Below are 19935 nucleotides of genomic sequence, written 5' to 3'. Positions count from 1 at the left end.
TGAACTTGAGATCCTCCTGCCTCAGTCAAGCCTCCAGGATTACAGGTGTGCACCACTGCTCCCAGCTGTATTTTGCTTTTTTTGATTTAGTGCAATGTTTTTGAAGGTCATCCGTGTTGAAACATGTTGCCATGTAGAAGTATTCACTTTTATCATGGTAATGGTATAATTGGAAAAGGAAATAAAGCTGTTTCCATTTTCAAAAGGAAAACAAAATAAAAGGGCTTTTAAGACCATTCTAAGACTCTACCAACTCTTCCAATACTACAGAAGATCATAAAACTGAAAACCACCAACAAACATCATTAAATATAATAAAGACATTTTTTCAGAACTACATTTTAACTAGGAAAAAAAACCATATTGTTTTATTTAGTTTTAGGATAATCAGAGTAAGACAACTAAGTAAAGTAAAATCTACAAGCATTTCATGTTACCACTGAATACTTGGTAAAATTGTGTGTATCCCGTGTCAAAAATGTACTAAAAACACCTTAATACAAAACTATTCACCCTGCAAGTTATCAGTAGATTTAGTACTAGTTTCAGAAATAAACCAAATTTATATATGCAAGATAAGCTTAATTAGTTAAGCTCACAAAAATGTAATAGCTGATTTTTAGAACCTAATGTGCTAAAGAAAGTATTTTGCTTTTAAATTAGAAAAACAGCTCTGTATTTAATTAGTCCTCATTTGACTATGTAATCACTGTAATTTATTTGCACAAACATAGGACATTGTGCTCCATCAGCAATGTTCTTCATTAACAAGAGTAGGAACTTTGTGCACAAGAGCAGAAGAAATATTTCCATCTGTGATGCAAAATCACAACTGCATACTATCAGATTTCATTCTTTAGTCATATTTGGTGGTTTTAGGGTCACCATTCTGAGATGCATATTAATGATAATATATTTTTGACTAAGTATCCTGCCATTCCCTAAAAACCAACAATTTAAATACTTAATGTTTCATTTTACCTATCACCCAGTTATAAAATGGGTATTTACTTGGTAATAAACAAAGTAACTTACTAAAATTCAAGCAATAGTAATGTATAATAATTCAAGCATCAGTAATTTGTATGGTGCAGAAGCAGAGTTAATTTTAAAAAATTCTTCGCTACAGTATAAAATAATGTTTCAACTGTAGAAAGAGGCAAGGATAGGTTTTATTTAGGCTGCTGGAAAAACTAATGACATAGCATTCTTATCTTTATTAAAGTGTCACAAACCAATCCTTCCTTAAGGCATTTCCAATAAATATTGATATTATGTTAATTACCTATCACCAGGCTTTCTCCAAAATCCTAAATAACTCTGATAAGGAAAGACTGTCTTGTTAACTCATATAATTATCTTTGAAAAAGTACTTATGTTTTTGCTTGATTCTAAATGTTCCATTTCTAAAGTTCATATTCTGACACATGCACATCATTCAAAACAGATAACTTGAGAAATAAAGCTTTTATTTTTATTTTTTATTTTTTGAAATAAAAAAATTGAAATCGCTTAGTAACTAGCATTTGAAACTTGACATGACAACACAAAATAAGTCAGTGGATAGTTTGTGAGCACATACTAAACTTGGGGCATTATTTGGATAGGAGGCATGCTCTAGGGGTAGCATTTTAAAGAAAGGCTTGGTGCTACTCTTTGCAAGCATGCTTTCTGTTGTGATTTGTACCATGGAAGCTACTATATTTGAAAACTTCAGGCACTACTTTATGAAAGGTTAAACACTGTTATATAAATATATGTGTGTGTGTATTTTTTTCCCCTCCTACAGGGCAAGATAAGAAGCTCGACTGAATCATTACCTCAGATCTGCTCTATATGACAACAAATCTTGAAACATGGTTTTGACTTTCTACTTTTCCATAACTGAGTGCAAAGTACTCTATAAGATTCTAACTTCTACAGTTTCCTTTTTATTCACCCTCTAAATTCTCCCATTCATATGGGGGGGAAGAGTGTATAATTTTGAATCAAATGCACTTTTCTCTTGGTAGGTAAAGCAAAGATAATTGCATAATTTTACAACAGAAAATTTATCTTTCTTAGCTTTGGAGAAGTTGAATAATGCCTATTAAGGTCAAAAATATATACATTCAAAATGTCAAATATACAGTACTAATTAAGTGCTACCCAGAGTCATGTAAATTAGATACATTTTAAAAAATTCTCTTTGGTTGGATGCCAGTACCCAAGGATAGCATTTCAAGATTTATAGAACTTTGCATGTGCACTACTATGTCTTTTCCAACAAACCTAAATAGTTCTTAAAAAATATGTAAACACAAAATGATAGCAAGGTCATAAAACATGCATATACCCCATGTGTTAAATTAAGTACATGTCCATGGCATGCATTCACAAGTAAATAACACAGTAGTGTGCTTTAACTTGCCACTCTACACACAGAACAAAACCCGGAGTGAGATATAGTATGTGTCAACCTGTCATCTGCACAGTGAGCTTTAGCTACTTTATGTTAATCACTGTGTGAACTGAGCTATGCTGAATGTCTCTAGTATTTAAAGGTACTTGTATATTTTTGGCATAACAAGGGACGTAAAGTAAGCCAGATATGCTACATAAGAAACAGAAATCTATTTCAATGCTATACAAAAAGAAAAAAAAGCCACAATTTTTGAGACACAGTATACCAGTCTTTAATGTATGCATAAATATTGCTATATATATTTTCAACTTGGAATTTTATAAGGGAAATATTGGTTGTATATGACTTTTCATATAACCAAACAAACTCTTGCATCAAATGATTTCACCATATGGCTATTTTGACAGAGCAAGAGCTAAATGTTAACTGGTTTTATATGCCATTATTTTGGAGCTAAATAAAAAACAACCAGCAACAAAAAAAATGTGTACAACAATCTAAAAATTATTTTGTTTTGGGTATAGGCAACATATAATAAAGCAATTTTATCCATTTAGGGAAAGTGGTTGACAATTAGTGTTAAGTCTAACCAAGAATGAATCTAATTTCCAAAGCATCATCTCCCTTGTTCCCAAGAGCTTAATATTAACAGAAGACATTCGTTTCATACATTGTCTTAACAAGGACTGTATTTATTAAAAAAAAAAAAAAAAAAAAACTGAAAAAGGTAATACTATTGTTATACTATTCAAAGATAACAATAAATTATTCTAATTTTATAAGTCTGAAAATCTAATCAAAACTATTAGCAAATGTGTTTCTCCTGAAGATTAAGTATGAAGAAAAATATATTTATGTGATGCCAGAAATTAGAATTTAGGATCTTATAGGAAATGTGTTTTAATTTACCCCACACTCCTTTTACACTTGAAAAATTGCTCTACAAAACAACCATTAATTCATCAGTATGGCGTTTTTTCTTTAGTCTGAAAGTCTCTTTTTTAAAAAAAGATAACATTTTCCTCCCCGTACCATGACTTTCTCATAGGTGTAACAGAACTTATCTAGAATAAAAGGCAGTTTCTCTATAAAAAGCCAGTGATCCACAAACAGGACACGGTATTTTTATACAGATTCTCTGGCTAGAAAGCTTAAGACTATAAATCAAATGAATTCAATGTAAGGAAATAAAGTAACTCAGTAAATTTCTTCTCATTTAATCTTCTTTTTCTGATTCTATACTAACTGAATTCTATTTTTAAAGCTAAGGTTAGGTTGGGAATCAACAGCAAACCCTAATTAGAGAAAATGAGACAGAAAGAACAGTGGTTTAGTAAAAGTAAACTCAACAACACAGTTAAAATTAATTGGGAAAACTTTAATTAATAAGCATCAAATGCACTTTACATTGATAACTGCAATACTCAAATTGTGAAATTTTAAATATTTTTCTCAAAAAAGGTTAAGTGATTTTCTTTCTCTTGGGAAATGTGGAGACCCAACTAAGCAATAATGTGGCCAGTTCAGATTTAGATAATACTAATATCTCTACAGCTGTTCACGTTTCATGTCTATAAGGTAGATTGTGAACTTCCCATATCTTTGAATTTTAGCAAAAAATTTTCATGAGATAATTTACAGGAATATCAATATTTTTGAAGTGCAAACTCACAACACTACATTGAATTCTTTTTTGTTGTTTCAGTGCACTTAACTTAATAGGTAATTTTTCTTTCCTAATTCCTTGGAAAATATTTCTGCAATAGTTTTTGTGTTTTGTTTACTATAACTGGGTTGTTTTTAAGAAAGATTATCAGCTTTGTGGTTAGTTTCCCACAGTTGATAAAAATCTATCAAAAACATCATAATATAATTTGTAAGGAAGAAAAGTTGTTTTTCAAAGAATACAGAACAGGAAAGAAACAGCACTTCTTATTTGTATAAGCACAAACACTTAGAGCTAGTCATACTGCAGGTAAATCCAATAGAGTATTCAAAAGTTCTATAAAAATGAACAAAAGATACATGTTTACTTCCACTGCTTCAATAGTGTATCGTAAATGTGCAGGAGAATTGTGTTGCAGCAGTTTGCTGGTCCAATTTAAGAGTTCAAGGTCCTTTTTGTGTATTTGGCCCACAGATGTCCACATTCCAGTAAGTTCAGTTCAAAAGACGGAAATTAGGGCGAAGACTCCATATAACAAAGCACACGGATATGCTACTAAAAGTTGTTGTCCTTCCATAGCTAGTGCAGAAATAAAAATCTTGGAAGCAGAAAAACTACACCATCCAATAATCCCAGCAGTGAGAATGATTCCTACCATTCCTCTGTAACAAAAAAGGGGCAGGGGTAACAGGTGAGATTAGTTGTACAAGAACATTACGATAACCTGTTCTAAAGAAAAATATTTCAAATACACATGTAGATATAATCAATATTTTTTTTTTCAAATGTTAAAATGTGTCTCACGGTAAATTCAATAATGCTGAATCATTTCATGTGATAAAAAGCTAATGTAAAACTACATTTTGCTCTTTTAAAATATGAGGTTTCCTGATCTTGGCACTTCAGACATTCAGGCTGGTAATTTCTTTGTTGTAGGAGCTACTCTTACATTAGGAGCATTATTAGGGCATTCAGCAGCATCCCTGGCCTTTAAGATACTACCATCCCTGCTCCCCCATAGTTATGACATCAATATTGTCTCCAGACATTGCCAAATGCCCCCTGGAAGCAAAACTCTACTGGATATAAAACAGCACTTTAATATAAGAATAACTTCTATAAAATTCAAACATAAATATATCAATTCTTTACAAATTACAAGTACAAAGCAGCTTCTTCACAACAATCTGAAGCGTTTTTATCCTAAGAAGGAATGCTGCAAAGCCATTATCTTGCCAAAATTTTCCTACTGCTCTTCTCTTAAACATTCATTTTGACTATCTAAAACAAAGACTAATCATTGGTAGTGTCCAGAACAAGACACAGGAGGTGCTTGAACTACTTAGATAGAATTTGCACATTGGTTGCAAGGAGGAACTTCATGTGCAGTAACCAGCTTTTCTTTTAAATCTAACTTAAAGGATTGTTGAAAAAGTACACATATTTAAAGTTGCACACAAGTATATCTGAGAACATGGGAGACTCAAAATAGCCTTTTATCATAAAAAGAATATGTTTCCTTTTCAATTATAATGCTGCCAAATCAAGAATATGTATTTATTATTCATTCATTTCACAAATGCCCAAAGGCTTCAAACAATTTGACATGATCTAAGACATATTAAGAAGGACAAGCATAATTTTAAGAAGAATAACATAAACTTTTCTGTGTATTTTATAATGATCACAATTATTAAGTAAATAAACATAAACTAGTATAATTCTTGATCATAGATAATATGAGATGGCATAAAAGATTTTAAAACTTATTCCCAACTTCCGCTGTTCATCACCTAATAGCATGTAGAACAGTTCTTACTTATAAGAGGCACTATCTGATATATTTGTTGAACCAGGGATTTCAAACTGATGATGAGATGAATGAATCCTATTACACAGAACCAGTCAATCAAACCCCAAGATAAAGAACAGTACTTACTGCAAAGAAAATATCACTGCAAAGCTGGAAAGCAGGATCATGGGAAGAAGACAATATCCCAGAACACTTGCCACACAACCAAATGAAACACCTGTCATACTCATTAAGTTTAATAAACAGAACATCCCTAGACATCCAATTGCACTGATCCCATATACGTAGCCAAACTGGATTTTACCAGCCTATAGGTAAAGAAAAGATAACAGGTCAAAGAGCAGAAATAAGCTTATTTTTTTCCTCTAAAACAGTACATTTAAAAGATAATTAATTCAAGAGCAACAAAATCTGCAAATGCATATATTCTTCACTTAGGGAAGTAAAAGAGCAGATGAGATTTCACATACTTTGGAAACTTAAATTATCACTACCCAATACACAGATATTTAATTTTCCATTTTCCAGGTAACATTTGAAATTGGCATAGAATTGAACAAATAAAAGGACAAAATCATGGTATAATTACCTAAACTAGCTGATTTCTAAAAAGAACTTTGGTTGAATTTAAGCAAATAAACCACAAGGAGGGCAAGGAAAGGCATTCAGAGTGCTTGAATAATTGCTAGTGATCACCGGAAGGCAACTTATTTCATCCCAAATGCTCCAAAGCAACTTATTCTTATTGGCATATGTAGCCATAATCTTTCTAACAGCAGAAATAATTTTATCAATTACTTTATATAGGTGTTAGAAGAGCTAGGAGGAAAGAAGTCAGGAAAAGCAGTAAGTGAGGGCTCTGTGGGGAAAAGAGGAGAAAAAGCAAGCAGAATATAATGGAACATATATTTTCTTTCATTATTTTCCAAAATAGTTAATTTTTTAGTTCTTTGAACAAATAACAACAAAACATTAATTCAGTTGTGGTAAAAGACATCACTAGACAATTTTAGAATAGCAAAGTAGCCAAATTAGGACTACCTTACTAGTCAAGGTATGTTAAAAAAAAAAATCACTGTATTCATGTTAAACTATCACTAGAAACTATCTGTAGAGGAACCTTCAAAAAGACCTTGATTTTTCAGATTTTTTTTCTCATTAATACTCAATCTTAAAAATTCCTCTACATTTCATACTGCAAACTGAAAAATCATTGGAATTTTTAAAACATAAAATTTATTTGTAAATACTTCATTAAGGGTGTGGAAATTTGAAAAAGCTCAGCTGAGTTCACTGATGCATTTATTCATGTAACAATAATAAAATTCCATTTCATAGTGCTTTTAACTTTTCAAAGTGTTCTGCTATAAACTGTCTTGTTTTAGCTTTAAAACAATCCTGTAAGGTGGGCAGCACAGGGTCATCTAGCAGAAGGAGCTGAAGTTAGATTAAATAACTTTGTCAAGAACAAAGTAGGTGTTCAAGTCTAGCTCTCCTGTAAAAATTCCATCTTTTATTCACTACATTATTTATCTCTTACAATTTGGAGATATAAGATAAAATAAAACAATAATAATTATCTTTAAAATATCTTTTTTGTTCTGATATACTTTAACATTCTTGGGGAGGTGGAAGATATGGAAAAATAACCCCTGTAGTTCTTCAATGTTTTGACTCATTACAAGGTAAAGTATGTATAGGAAAGTAACCATGAGTACAACAACAAAACACTGACCAAAGTCTAGCAATTTAAATAAATAAGCAAAAAAATACTATCATTTTAAAAAAAGACAAAGCAGGCAAGGTGCTGTGGTGTACACCTGTAATCCCAGTGACTTGGGAGGCTAAGACAAGAGGAGCACAAGTTTGAGGCCAGCCTCAGAAACTCAGGGAGACCTTATTTTAAAACAAAAAGTAATAAGGGATGAGGTTGTAGCTTAGTGGCAAAGCACCCCTGGGTTAAATCCCCAGTACACATACAAAAAGACGAAGAACATTGTTAATACCTGCAAAGTAAGAAGAAGAGATTCAGACTGAGGAATTGAAGCCACACATTATATAATTTTTCCTTATTGTTTTGTTTTGTCCCTCATTGGACCACTTCTTGGAATAAGAAATTATTGTTTAAACACACTATATGGTACTATTGATGGAGACATGATGAATAGGTATAAATTTGAACAACTTAATACCATTCAAAACACATAAAAGACTTGAGGTATAAGAAAAACTTCAAAATGTTTTTTTAGTAGAATATTTAAAGACTGTTAAATCTCAAACTGAGAGATGAAACTAAAAAACTTACCAGTAACAACGTGGCTCCAAAGGCAAGGCAAAAGACCATTGGTCCTGCCAAATCAGTTTCATTCATAATGCTGCCATCTGCTACTTTTAATGGATGTAGCACTGTTAGTGTTTTTTGCCAGATGTGGTCAAAATTGATACCTAACTCTAAGACAAAAGAAAATAAGGATGTCAACCAGAATCTGTGATATACCTTTAATTTCCCAGAATCTACATTTGATGAAGAAACAAAATCGAACACTCAGCATCAAAAGAGGATCTAGAAATATTCAACAATACTACTTTGGTTCAATGCAATTCCAATTAAAATCCCAATGATGTACCTTTCAGAAATAGAGCAAGCAATTATGAAATTCATCTGGAAGAATAAGAAACCCAGAATAGCTAAAGCAATCCTTAGCAGAAAGAGCGAAGCAGGGGGTATCGCAATACCAGATCTTCAACTCTACTACAAAGCAATAGTAACAAAAACGGCATGGTATTGGTACCAAAATAGACAGGTAGATCAATGGTACAGAATAGAGGACACGGACACAAACCCAAATAAATACAATTTTCTCATACTAGACAAAGGGGCCAAAAATATGCAATGGAGAAAAGATAGCCTCTTCAACAAACGGTGCTGGGAGAATTGGAAATCCATATGCAACAGAATGAAACTAAACCCATATCTCTCACCCTGCACAAAACTAAACTCAAAATGGATTAAGGACCTCAGAATCAGACCAGACACCCTGCAGATTATAGAAGAAAAAGTAGGTCCAGATCTTCAACATGTCGGCTTAGGACCAGACTTCCTTAACAGGACTCCCATAGCACAAGAAATAAAAGCAAGAATCAATAACTGGGATAGATTCAAACTAAAAAGCTTTCTCTCAGCAAAGGAAACTATCAGCAATGTGAAGAAAGAGCCTACAGAGTGGGAGAAAATCTTTGCCAATCATACTTCAGATAGAGCACTAATCTCCAGTATCTATAAAGAACTCAAAAAACTCTACACCAAGAATACAAATAATCTAATCAACAAATGGGCTAAGGAAATGAACAGACACTTCACAGAAGAAGATCTACAAGCAATCAACAAACATATGGAAAAATGTTCAACATCTCTAGTAATAAGAGAAATGCAAATCAAAACCACCCTAAGATTCCATCTCACTCCAATTAGAATGGCGATTATCAAGAATACAAGCAACAACAGGTGTTGGCGAGGATGTGGGGAGAAAGGTACACTCATACATTGCTGGTGGGGCTGCAAATTAGTGCAGCCACTCTGGAAAGCAGTGTGGAGATTCCTTAGAAAACTTGGAATGGAACCACCATTTGACCCAGCTATCCCACTCCTTGGCCTATACCCAAAGGACTTAAAATCAGAATACTACAGAGATAGAGCCACATCAATGTTCAAAGCTGCTCAATTCACCATAGCCAGATTGTGGAACCAACCTAGATGTCCTTCAATTGATGAATGGATACAGAAACTGTGGCATATATATATATATATATATATATATATACACACGATGGAATATTATTCAGCCATAAAGAATGATGGCATTTGCAGGCAAATGGATGAAATTGGAGAATATCATGCTAAGTGAGATAATCCAATCTCAAAAAACCAAAGGACAAATGATATCGCTAATAAGTGGATGATGATCGACACATAATGGGGGGAGGGAGGGGTTAGTGTTAGGGTTAGAGTTAGGGTTAGGGAGGCGGGCAGGAATGAAGGAAGGAAGGACTGTATGGAGGGAAGAGAGGGGTGGGAGGGGTGGGGGAAGGGGAAAAAAAACAGAATGAATCAAACAACATTACCCTATGTAAATTTATGATTACACAAATGGTATGCCTTTACGCCATGTACAAACAGAGAAACGACATGTATCCCATTTGTTTACAATAAAAAAAAATAATAATAATACTTTGGTGAGTCCTCAACACCAGTCTTTACTGTTTGTGGTACTTCTATAAATATATAGCTTCTGTTTTATGTTGGAAAGGGTACAGATGTGATGAAACAGATACTCATTACATCTCTAACCTATGACTGCACTGTAAAAAATACATGGACAGTGTTAACAGAAAGGGGTTCTTTATCTAAGGCTTCAGGAATACCTGGTGATCCGTGAAATTGTATACAAAAGTATGTCTCTATGCATGTTCACATTTTCTGAGGACAGTATTCACAGCTTTCTTTAGACTTTCAAAGGGTATCTAGTCCACACACACAAATAGTCAAAATTACTGCTTTGTAGGTTTTGAAAACTACAATATTTTTAAGTTATGTCATCAGTCTGTTAATCTATTTCCATTTTCATGTACAATAATCACTACTGTTATTTCCTTTTCATTTCTTTCACCGACAGAATTTAATTAATAATCTGAAGAGAAAATCAGTGTTTACAAACTGATATACTTTAGTATTACTTTATTAAAAAATTCTGGTACCCTTTAGCCTAATGTGGTTTCACATACACTTTGTCCAAAATGAGCTCCTAGCCAGGTGTGGTGGTGCACACCTGTAATCCCAGCAGCTTGGGAGACTGAGGCAGGAGGATTGCAAATTCAAAGCCATCCTCAGCAACTTCACAAGATGCTGTCTCTAAATAAAATACAAAAAAGGGCTGGGGATGTGGCTCAGTGGATAAGCACCCCTGGGTCCAATTATCAGTACCAAAAAACAAAAAAATTCAAAATTTGAAATGCTCTGAAACTGAAATTTTTTTGAATGCCAGCATAATTTTCAAAAAATTTCAGATTTTGGACGATCTCAGATTTCAGAGCTTCAGATTAGGGATGAGAAACCAGTGAACGCTATGAAAATACTCTAACATCTGAAAAACTTCAAAATCTAGAACACTTCTGGTCCCACACTTTTCAGTTAGGGCATATTCAACTTGTACAATCAAATGTTACAACAGATCTTACCTTCTAATAAAGGTGGTTCATCCTCAAAGTTGTTTCCATAGAATGGCTGAGGTGTAGCTGGAGTATATGTCTGAGTTGGCTGAAAAATCTGACCAGTGTATGGCTGCTGAGGCTGCATCATGTCTGTAGGGACAAATCGGCCTTGCTGCGAGTAGTCATAGCCAGCATACTGCCTACAAATCAAACAAAGTTAGTTTTCAAAAGTATTTCAATCCCTTGACAGTTGATATCCTTGAAATTCCTAAAGTTTCATTTGACAGCTACAGAATCTTGGTCATGCTATTCCTAGAATACTCACTTTGCCAGTGTTTATAAATGGTTGATGGAATGATTAAAAGATCAAGCTGATTATCTACACTGAAAAGTCATCTGCTTTTATAGAGAATCTTCCTGATGTCAGTATTTATTTGTGTGGTGTATTTAAGCAGTCTACAAACTATTACATTTCAAACATTAGAATGTTAACAACTAAAAACAAAAACTCATTTTTCTCCCTTAGTGAGGGTATGTAACATAACAATATTCCATGAAATACGTTTATGCCTAAGAAAATGAAAATAAGTTATGATGACAGACTTTGCACATTATATAATTTTCCATGTAATTTGTATACCTATAGAATCATCCTTCTTTTACTTTTCATAATGTTACTTTTTGCAAGTGGGCAAATCTCTAACATTCTTTAAACCTCAGCATGAAAAAATCAAGTTTGTTTTATGTTAAAGCTTTTTGAATATAACAAAACATAATTAGTACACCTTGCATTCAAATAGTGCTTTTAAATTTTCAAAGTGGTTGTACACCTATTGTCCCATTTGATTTGTACTAAGTAAATCCTGGATTTAGAGGGAGATACCTGACCACTGGTGTTTGAGTGACAATGGCAAGAAGGAACCGAAAGATGAGGAAGCCACACCTTTAAATATCTATTTCACCATGCTCTGGAAAATGTTCCTAATCTAGCTATATATTAAGAAATACAGAAGTAAAATAATTATTTTAAAAGTAAAATATTTTAAAGAAAATTCCTTAGTCTATTAAATTTTTTTGATTCCTTTTTAAAAAACACAAAAATCTAATGAAGTCCATTAATTTTGACTTTTTTTTGGGGGGGGGGGGTAACCAGGAATGGAACCCAGGGGCGCTCAACCACTGAGCCACATCCCCAACCCTTTTTTATATTTTATTTAGAGACAAGGTCTCGCTGAATTGCTTAGAGCCTCGCTAAGTTGCTGAGGCTGGCTTTGAACTTGAGATCCTCCTGCCCAGGCTCCTGAGCCAGTGGGATTATAGGAGTGCACCACCATGCTAGCAATACTGACATTATAAAATAAAAAATAATTTTTGATTGAACATTTTAATTAAAAGAAAATCAAAATAACATAAATGTTCAGTTACATACAGTCCTTTTGGAGTTTCCAATGTGATTCTCAAAACATAATCTTTTTAAATGTAACTATGTGCAAAGCACTGTTTCAAGTGTTTAATGTGAATTCTCTCATATTGTCCTCACTATAACCCCCTAAGGTAGATATTATTGTCTTTCTCATTATTAAGATGTGGAAACTGAAATTTAGATTAAAATAATCTGCCCATGGAGGTGCCAAGATTCAAAACTAGGCTTTTTGACTCCAGTGGCCAACGCTTAACAATTTTAATAAAAATCACTTCAAAATCCTGCCAGAGATAGTTGTAATATTTTATTCAGTATGTATATTTAACAGCTTTTTTGATATGCAAATATGTTGATTTCTACTTATACATACACCCATCCACACATGCACACCACCCCAACAGGGCTAGCTAGTTGAACTAGGATAAGAATTCACAATTCCTGATTCAATATAATATACTATTGTGTTGCTCTCTGTTAAGATTGGAGTCTATGAACTATGATTGGAGTCTACAACTAAACCTCCATATGGAGGTTTCTACAATCTGCTTAAAAAAGACTATTTTATTCTCTGACAAAGAGAGAGGGAGAAAAAGAAGGAAAGGAATGTGACTCAGTAGAAAACCAAAAAAAAAAAAAATACTACAGACTAGCAGTTCTCAAACTCTTTGGTATTAGAACCCCTTTATATTCTTAAAATGTATTAAAAACCTCAAATGGGCTATTATCTATCAAAATTTACCACAAAAGAAATGTTATGTTTAATAAACATTTAAAATATTTACAAATTCTTTTAAAGTGACAATTTCAATACATTTTAACATATCTTTATGAAAAAAATTTTACAAAAATTCATTGAAAATGTCACATCATATTATATTTTTGAAAATCTTATTAATGACTGGTTTAATAAAAGATAGCTAGATTTCTATAACTGCTTCTGAATTTAATCTGTTGTGATATATTGTGTTAATTGAAGTTCTTAAAGAAAACCCATTCTGCAAACATGTAGTTAGGAATCAAAAGAGTACTATAATAATCTCTTTGGATTCATGAATGGTTTTTTTGATGCTACATTAAAATACAAAACAGAGTGGTAGTATTTTAAAATTCAAGCTGCAATATGGAACTTGAAACAGCATCAATGAACTTTTGGTGCCCTTACATTAAAATATATGAACCTATCTTACATTCTTGGATCGTTCACTCTTACATAATTCTGTAAACATCATGCTTTAGTCATTTAGAAAAGTCAGTATTAATTTTGCCTATCTTCCAAATACTGTCATATTTCACTCTACAATATTAAAAAAACTTTGTATTTGTTAATATTGTCATTGTTCTCATCAGAAAAATGGTTATTAGGAAGCTGACAATTTCATAGTGATAAATATTAGTTTCCCAAAATGTCATTTTCACCTGAAAACTCAAAACTGATCATTGGAGAAACATACTGTCAGCAGCTTTCTTTGAAATGACAGGCTTACTTACTCATTTTTTAGAACATATCTGTTAAACACTCAAATTTGAATAACCACAGTTTGTCACTTCAAATAAAAATGGTCTCCATGAAAAAGCTGGTTGCAAGCTGGTTCCACTTGCAACTCAAATTGCACATGTGCATTTCTTAGCGATACCATAACTTCAGTATGCAATAGATGTGTTTTATGGCTATTTCCCATTTTGTCAACAGAATGTTGAAGAACTGTATGTACTAATGGGTCAGGATTTAACAAAATGACAAATGTTATTGCATCATTAAAGGAATTCTTAAACAAAACTGACTCCCTCTGCTCTCCTACAGGTGTGTGGCCATGAAGAATACAACTACTAGAATGATTTGATACTCCTGTGAAGATTTATATGTAGGTAGCAGCAGTTTTACCAAACACATTTTTACAACATTGGTGCAAATGTTAACACACCTAAAATGTGCACAGAATGTCTTAGTATTGCCATGAAAGTAACTTTTGGCCTTAAAAGCCCCCTGAAAAGTCTCAAACATCCTCTAGAGTCTGTAGTCCACCCTGAGAACTAATTTAGATCCATAAATTTGAAGTGAGGAAGAGAAATACTGAAAGCAATTGACCATTTCTAAGCTGGCATCATCACTATATCTTTAAGATGCCACCTGAGAAAGACAACACTGGAATTTTACTACCTCCCTTTTCTGGCAGGACCTGTTGAGGAAAACTGACTCACTCCTTTTAAACAAAAACATGGTATGGCAGACATAATCTGTATAGACTAGCAACATTTTCACAGCAGGGAAAGTAGCATATGCTAAATCAATCTCTCAAAAAGTACTCTATGTCAACAACAAAGACAAAGCTTCTTATTCCACAAAGATATTATCAGTTAAGTCAAAGACAAAAACAAAAGCTCTCAGTGTTTTTTTTTAAAAAGTGAATAAAAATAAGTGACTGGTATTGCTAAATATTTTAGATGTGTACCTAAAATACAATGTGGCATCTTTTCAATATCGCATACCCACAACAAGATAAAACAAAAAACAAAAAAATAGGTTATGACAAAAGAACTTTTAAGGGCTGGGGTTGTGGCTTAGTGATAAAGCACTTACCTAGCACACATGAGGCACTGGGTTTGTTCCCAGCACCCCATGAAAAAAACTAAAGAAAGAAAATAAAGGTATTGTGTCCATTTACAACTAGAACTATTAAAAAAAGAATTTTTAATTTGGTTTTATGTTTGTTTAATTTGGTATATAAGTGTATCAATGATACTTATGAAGTACCCATAGAAAACACCAGAAAATGTGAAAGCTGACATCATAGAGAAAATGCCAAATGATAGACTAATAAGCCAAACTTGAAGACAATCCAAATATTATGTTTTTTGAATCTAGATTTTCAGCAACAAAGAGTTATCAGCTGATCTTTGTTAACAAGTTAGCAAATGACACAAAATATGACTTAGTAAGCTAAGATGAAGGTTTAAAATATAAGATTGCAGGTCGATCTATTTGCAGGTAAATGCAGAAGTGGAAGAGTACAACTTCTTATAAAGCTAAGAAACACATATTTATTACTACTAATATAGAACACCTTTTGTTTTCCTAATCATTATCTATAAACCCATACTTGTTAACTGGCAGCAATGGCTACATAAGTACATGAGATATTAAAAAAAAAAAAAAAAAAAAAAACTTCACTAATACTGAAGCAAAGCTTGGGGACCCATGATTTGGTTGGAAGGGAATTGTGAGAATAGTTAGCAAGAGAATATTTATACAACTTCCATATGGAGAACTGCAATTAGATGATTCTAAGTGGAATAAGAGGATAAGTCACATTTTTAAGTGACAAATATGGACAGGTTAAAAAAGAAATGCTAAGGTAGATAAACCTGGGAGGCTACAATCTAAATGTAATACTTCTACAAGTCTAAAGATTAAGATCTTTTGGTTAAAAACAGTCTGGCATACAGGGACAGGCTCTCCAAAGCTTGACTGCTAATAGCTAAGATGCTGGCCAATCTTTGGCCTTCCTATACACAAAGCAATCACCAAAAATACATATTTAGGTAAATTAATGAATGGAAACCTCTATACATGATATTCCCATTCTACCCAATTGGTTGATCAAAAGAGATAAATACTCATAGGTATATAACTGAGCATTTGAGAGCTCAGAGAGAAAAAGATAATCCATAGATAAAGGACATTTTTAAATGTTCACCTCCACTGTTCAACAGGTTATGTATTTATATCTCAAATTTATCAGATTTGAAGAATCTATGGGTTACAGAAAGGTTAACCTATCTAAGACAACCACATAGTGGGGCTGAATTTAATTTTTGTTTTTTAAAAATCATTGGCACTCAAATGTTTTCTCTGATATGTGGATGCTGATTCATAATGGGGAGGGGAGGGATGAATGAAGGAACTCCGGATTGGGCAGAGAGAAGTAAGTGGAGGGAAGCGGGCAGGGAAGTGGGAAAGATGGTGGCATGAGATTGACATTAACCTAGGTACTTGTATAATTCCACGAATGGTATGGACTCTACATCATGTACAACCAGAGAAATGAATAGTTGTGCTACATATGTGTACAATGAATCGAAATGCATTCTGCTGTCATGTATAACTAATTAAAGCAAATAAAAGTAAAAAAAAAAAAAAAAAAAGGACAATGAACTGCTCCCAGCTTTTAAAAAAAAAATCATTGGCACTAATGTATTAATGCAATACATTCTAGTATTGCACACTTCTCACACACTGACTAGACACACAATCATCCCTTGTCCTCATCAGAGAAAAGTCTTCATGAGTTTTTAAATCCAGGATCCACAGATGAACAACAGATGAAGCATACGTGTTTTTCTGAAAATTGGGCCCACAGTTTTTTAAGATCTCAAAGTGGTCCAAGAGCACCTAATAATGTTAAGGAACCCTGGGATAGAAAACTCCATTTTATGGGAGACCAGTGAGATTTATCTCTAAGATTCCAAGAGACTGAAGATAGTTCTAGAAGAAACTGGTAAAAATTCTCAGTTAACATACTTTTGTTGTAAACTCCAGGTATTATAAAAATATTTCATTTTCTTTTTTTAAAAGTTCAGGTTGAAAGGCTTTGAATTTTCCTCTTGAATATGCACCTGGTAATGTCAGCTTCAGTATGAGCAATAATAAAAATGATTATCAATTGCTATATGAAAATCACCTGATTACTCATAACAGGAAGGTTACATTGTTAAACAATCTTGAACAGTGTCATTAAGCACTTTCAATTAAAGTTGATAGCTTTCTTTTTTTTCTTTTTGGTACTGGGAACTGAACCCAGAGGAGCTCAACCACTGAGTCTCATCCCCAGCACCCACCCCCCACTTTTTGAAAAATTTTGAGACAGGGTCTCACTAAGTTGCTGAGGCTGGCTTTGAACGTTTGATCCTCCTGTCTCAGCCTCCTGAGCTGCTGGGATTACAGGTGAGCATCAAATAGTTGATAAAGTCAGAAAAAGATTTACTACACAAGCCATCAAAAGATTTTGATGGTCCATGGGGACTAAGTAGCAGCCTATTTTCTAGGTACTTGAAGCATGCATCCACATTTTAAAGGATATAGAGATATTGTAACTATCTCAATAAGCTACTTTTTTACTCTGGCATACCTAAAGATTTTGCAGAAGATGCCAAATTCTAAATAGCGTAATCCCTTGAAACTCAATTAGTGTCACAGATCTCTCCAGAAAAGAGAGAGTGTTAAAAATTACATTCCTGAAAGGGGAGCCGTTCACACATTCAATTTTCGGCAGAACCAAATAGTCTGAATACATGCTTTCAATGCAGTATAAACTAAATAAATTGCCAAAGTTGAAAGGTTACTTGCTATAAGGTCCTCCACTTCCTCCATAATCATAGGACGGCTGAGATTGGTCATCGATGCTGTAACTTGTCTGGTAGAATTCCGTATTTAAGTTGTCAAAGCCTGACATTGCAAATGATCTGTAATGAAAGAGGAAAAGCAAACGCTGTTCATGTCCGAGGCTCTACTGAATTTGTTCCTGGCACTTTGCTTAAGCAAATACTCAAAACGACTGTAAACATTTTTCCTCCAGTAACTGTGGGGAGCAACATTGGGAGGGTGGTCGGGAGTCGGAGTAAGGAAATGTCTAGTTCTAAGTCGAGGTCCTGGAGGACACTTCTATCTCAAGGAGCAGATAAGCTTTTGGTAGGGGCGAGGTCGTGGGAGGAGTGACTCCACAAGGATCTAGAAGAGCAGTAAAAAAGATGATTCCTCAAGGCTTACAGCTGACAACACGACAGTCTCCTTGCAAAACGAGGCTTATGGCCTGCCAGCAAACTGCAGGATCCTGGAAGGTCGCATCTGAGGTGCAGAGACCGCGGCAGGTAAAGGAGTTGAAAGGGAGTAAGGGTCTGAGCGAAAAGCGCCGAAAGAGGGCAACAAGCCGAGCCGCACTACTCTCGGGAGAAGCCGAAGAGTTTACCACCGGCCTGGGACACTCACCAAACGCGGGGTCGGCAGCGGCGGCAGCAGGTGTACCTCCAGCGGCCCCAAATAACCCCCAATCCAAGTTGTTCCAGACCCTGTAGTAGCCCCGTTGCTACGTGTCACAGGGGCAAAGAACTGCTTCCGGGGCACGCCCGCTCGCGCAGGCGTGTTGGCAGGTTTGGGCTCTGGTTGGACACCCGGCCGCGGTTGAGGGGGGGGTGCTATATACAGAGCATGCGCAGGATCTTAACCGGCCAATGGGAAGAGGGAAAGTGCTTCCGGCATCTGGTGAGCGGCGGAGGCAGAAGGCGCAAGCGCAGCAACTGCTAGTTACTAACAGGGAGGAGGGAGAATTCCTTCCTTCTCCCTGAGCTGGGAGAAAGGCCGGGAAGCTGTAAAATGAAACCTAGAGCTTCCCCACCCCTGTGCACAAGCTACAGAGCAGCAGTCTCTCCCCACGTACTGTGATTCAGGCGCAGTACTAAACAGTTTATGGAATTTAATCTTTTTGAAACCTAATGAGACGGTGACTCTTTTACTTTACATTCGTGAGTCTATTGAAGGTTCATTCATTCTGTGCTAGCTGCTAAGAATCCAGTGGTGAGTATTAGCTTTATGGTAACTGCCCTTCTGGGCAAGAGGGCTAATAAAGCACATAGAAATAAGTTGTTATTGATATTCTTAACGTCTTATAATTCTTTGAAAGATGTAGTATTCATTTGGGAAAAATAGCCTTAACAGCACTAAGAGAGGGTGATCAAAAAGCGTTAACTTGAGAAGAGAAGGAAAGAGGAAGAGGGAAGGGTAAAGGCAGAGGATGGAAGAAGAGCCTGCGTGTTTCAGGCAGAGGCAGAGAAAATAGCATGTGCAAAGCCCAGAATGAGGAAAAAGCATGGAGTAAGTAAAGGTGTAAATCAGGCTTTCTGAATCTCTGCACTACTGACATTTTAGTTTAGATGGTTCTTTCTAGGAGTGCGTGGTGCCCTGTGCATTGTAGGATGTTTGGCAGCATCCCGACCTCTATCCACTAGATTCCAGTAGTACTCCTTCCCCTGAGTTGTGACAAAAATGGCTCTGGACATTTTCTGGGGTCACTTTTTCTAGAGTCACATTTTCCAGCGTCTTTCCCAAGGTGGTGGAATCCCGAATACTGTAACTCCAGTATCGTGCTATTAACCAATAAGCAGAACTGTCTTTGAGGGTAGAGCACTTAAATTTACACAGTGTGCTCTTTCATTATATCCTGGGATCGAAATCCTGTGGTCCTCAGACCATTGCTATGGGGCCAGTTTCCAAAGGAATAATAAAATTTCACTGGTTGAAACTTGACTCTGGACACACATAAGCACCTCAAAATAAAACAAGTAAAAATAAAACAAAAAATACTCCCCTCCAAACAAAAGTAGTAACAGCAAAAGAACATGGCAACCAAACCAAAAAACCAAGGAGTATA

At 34.7% G+C, this 19935-nt stretch overlaps 1 protein-coding gene across 1 annotated transcript; it reads right to left on the bottom strand.

Annotated features, from left to right (window-relative positions):
- Positions 1 to 477: 477 nt before the first annotated feature.
- Positions 478 to 18597, bottom strand: YIPF5 (Yip1 domain family member 5). Its single transcript, XM_079145998.1, has 6 exons — positions 18498 to 18597; positions 17855 to 17974; positions 11119 to 11291; positions 8189 to 8334; positions 6010 to 6191; positions 478 to 4732 (listed from the first exon to the last, which is right to left on the bottom strand). The coding sequence occupies exons 2-6, from the start codon at positions 17962 to 17964 to the stop codon at positions 4570 to 4572; spliced, it is 774 nt and encodes a 257-aa protein (XP_079002124.1). The 5' UTR covers positions 17965 to 17974; positions 18498 to 18597; the 3' UTR covers positions 478 to 4569.
- Positions 18598 to 19935: the final 1338 nt, after the last annotated feature.

The sequence above is a fragment of the Sciurus vulgaris genome, assembly GCF_902686455.1.
Source record: "Sciurus vulgaris genome assembly, chromosome: 6".
NCBI classification, from domain to species: domain Eukaryota; kingdom Metazoa; phylum Chordata; class Mammalia; order Rodentia; family Sciuridae; genus Sciurus; species Sciurus vulgaris.
The sequence above is the reverse complement of the archived record's forward strand: the minus strand, read 5'-3'. Positions and strand labels throughout refer to the sequence as shown.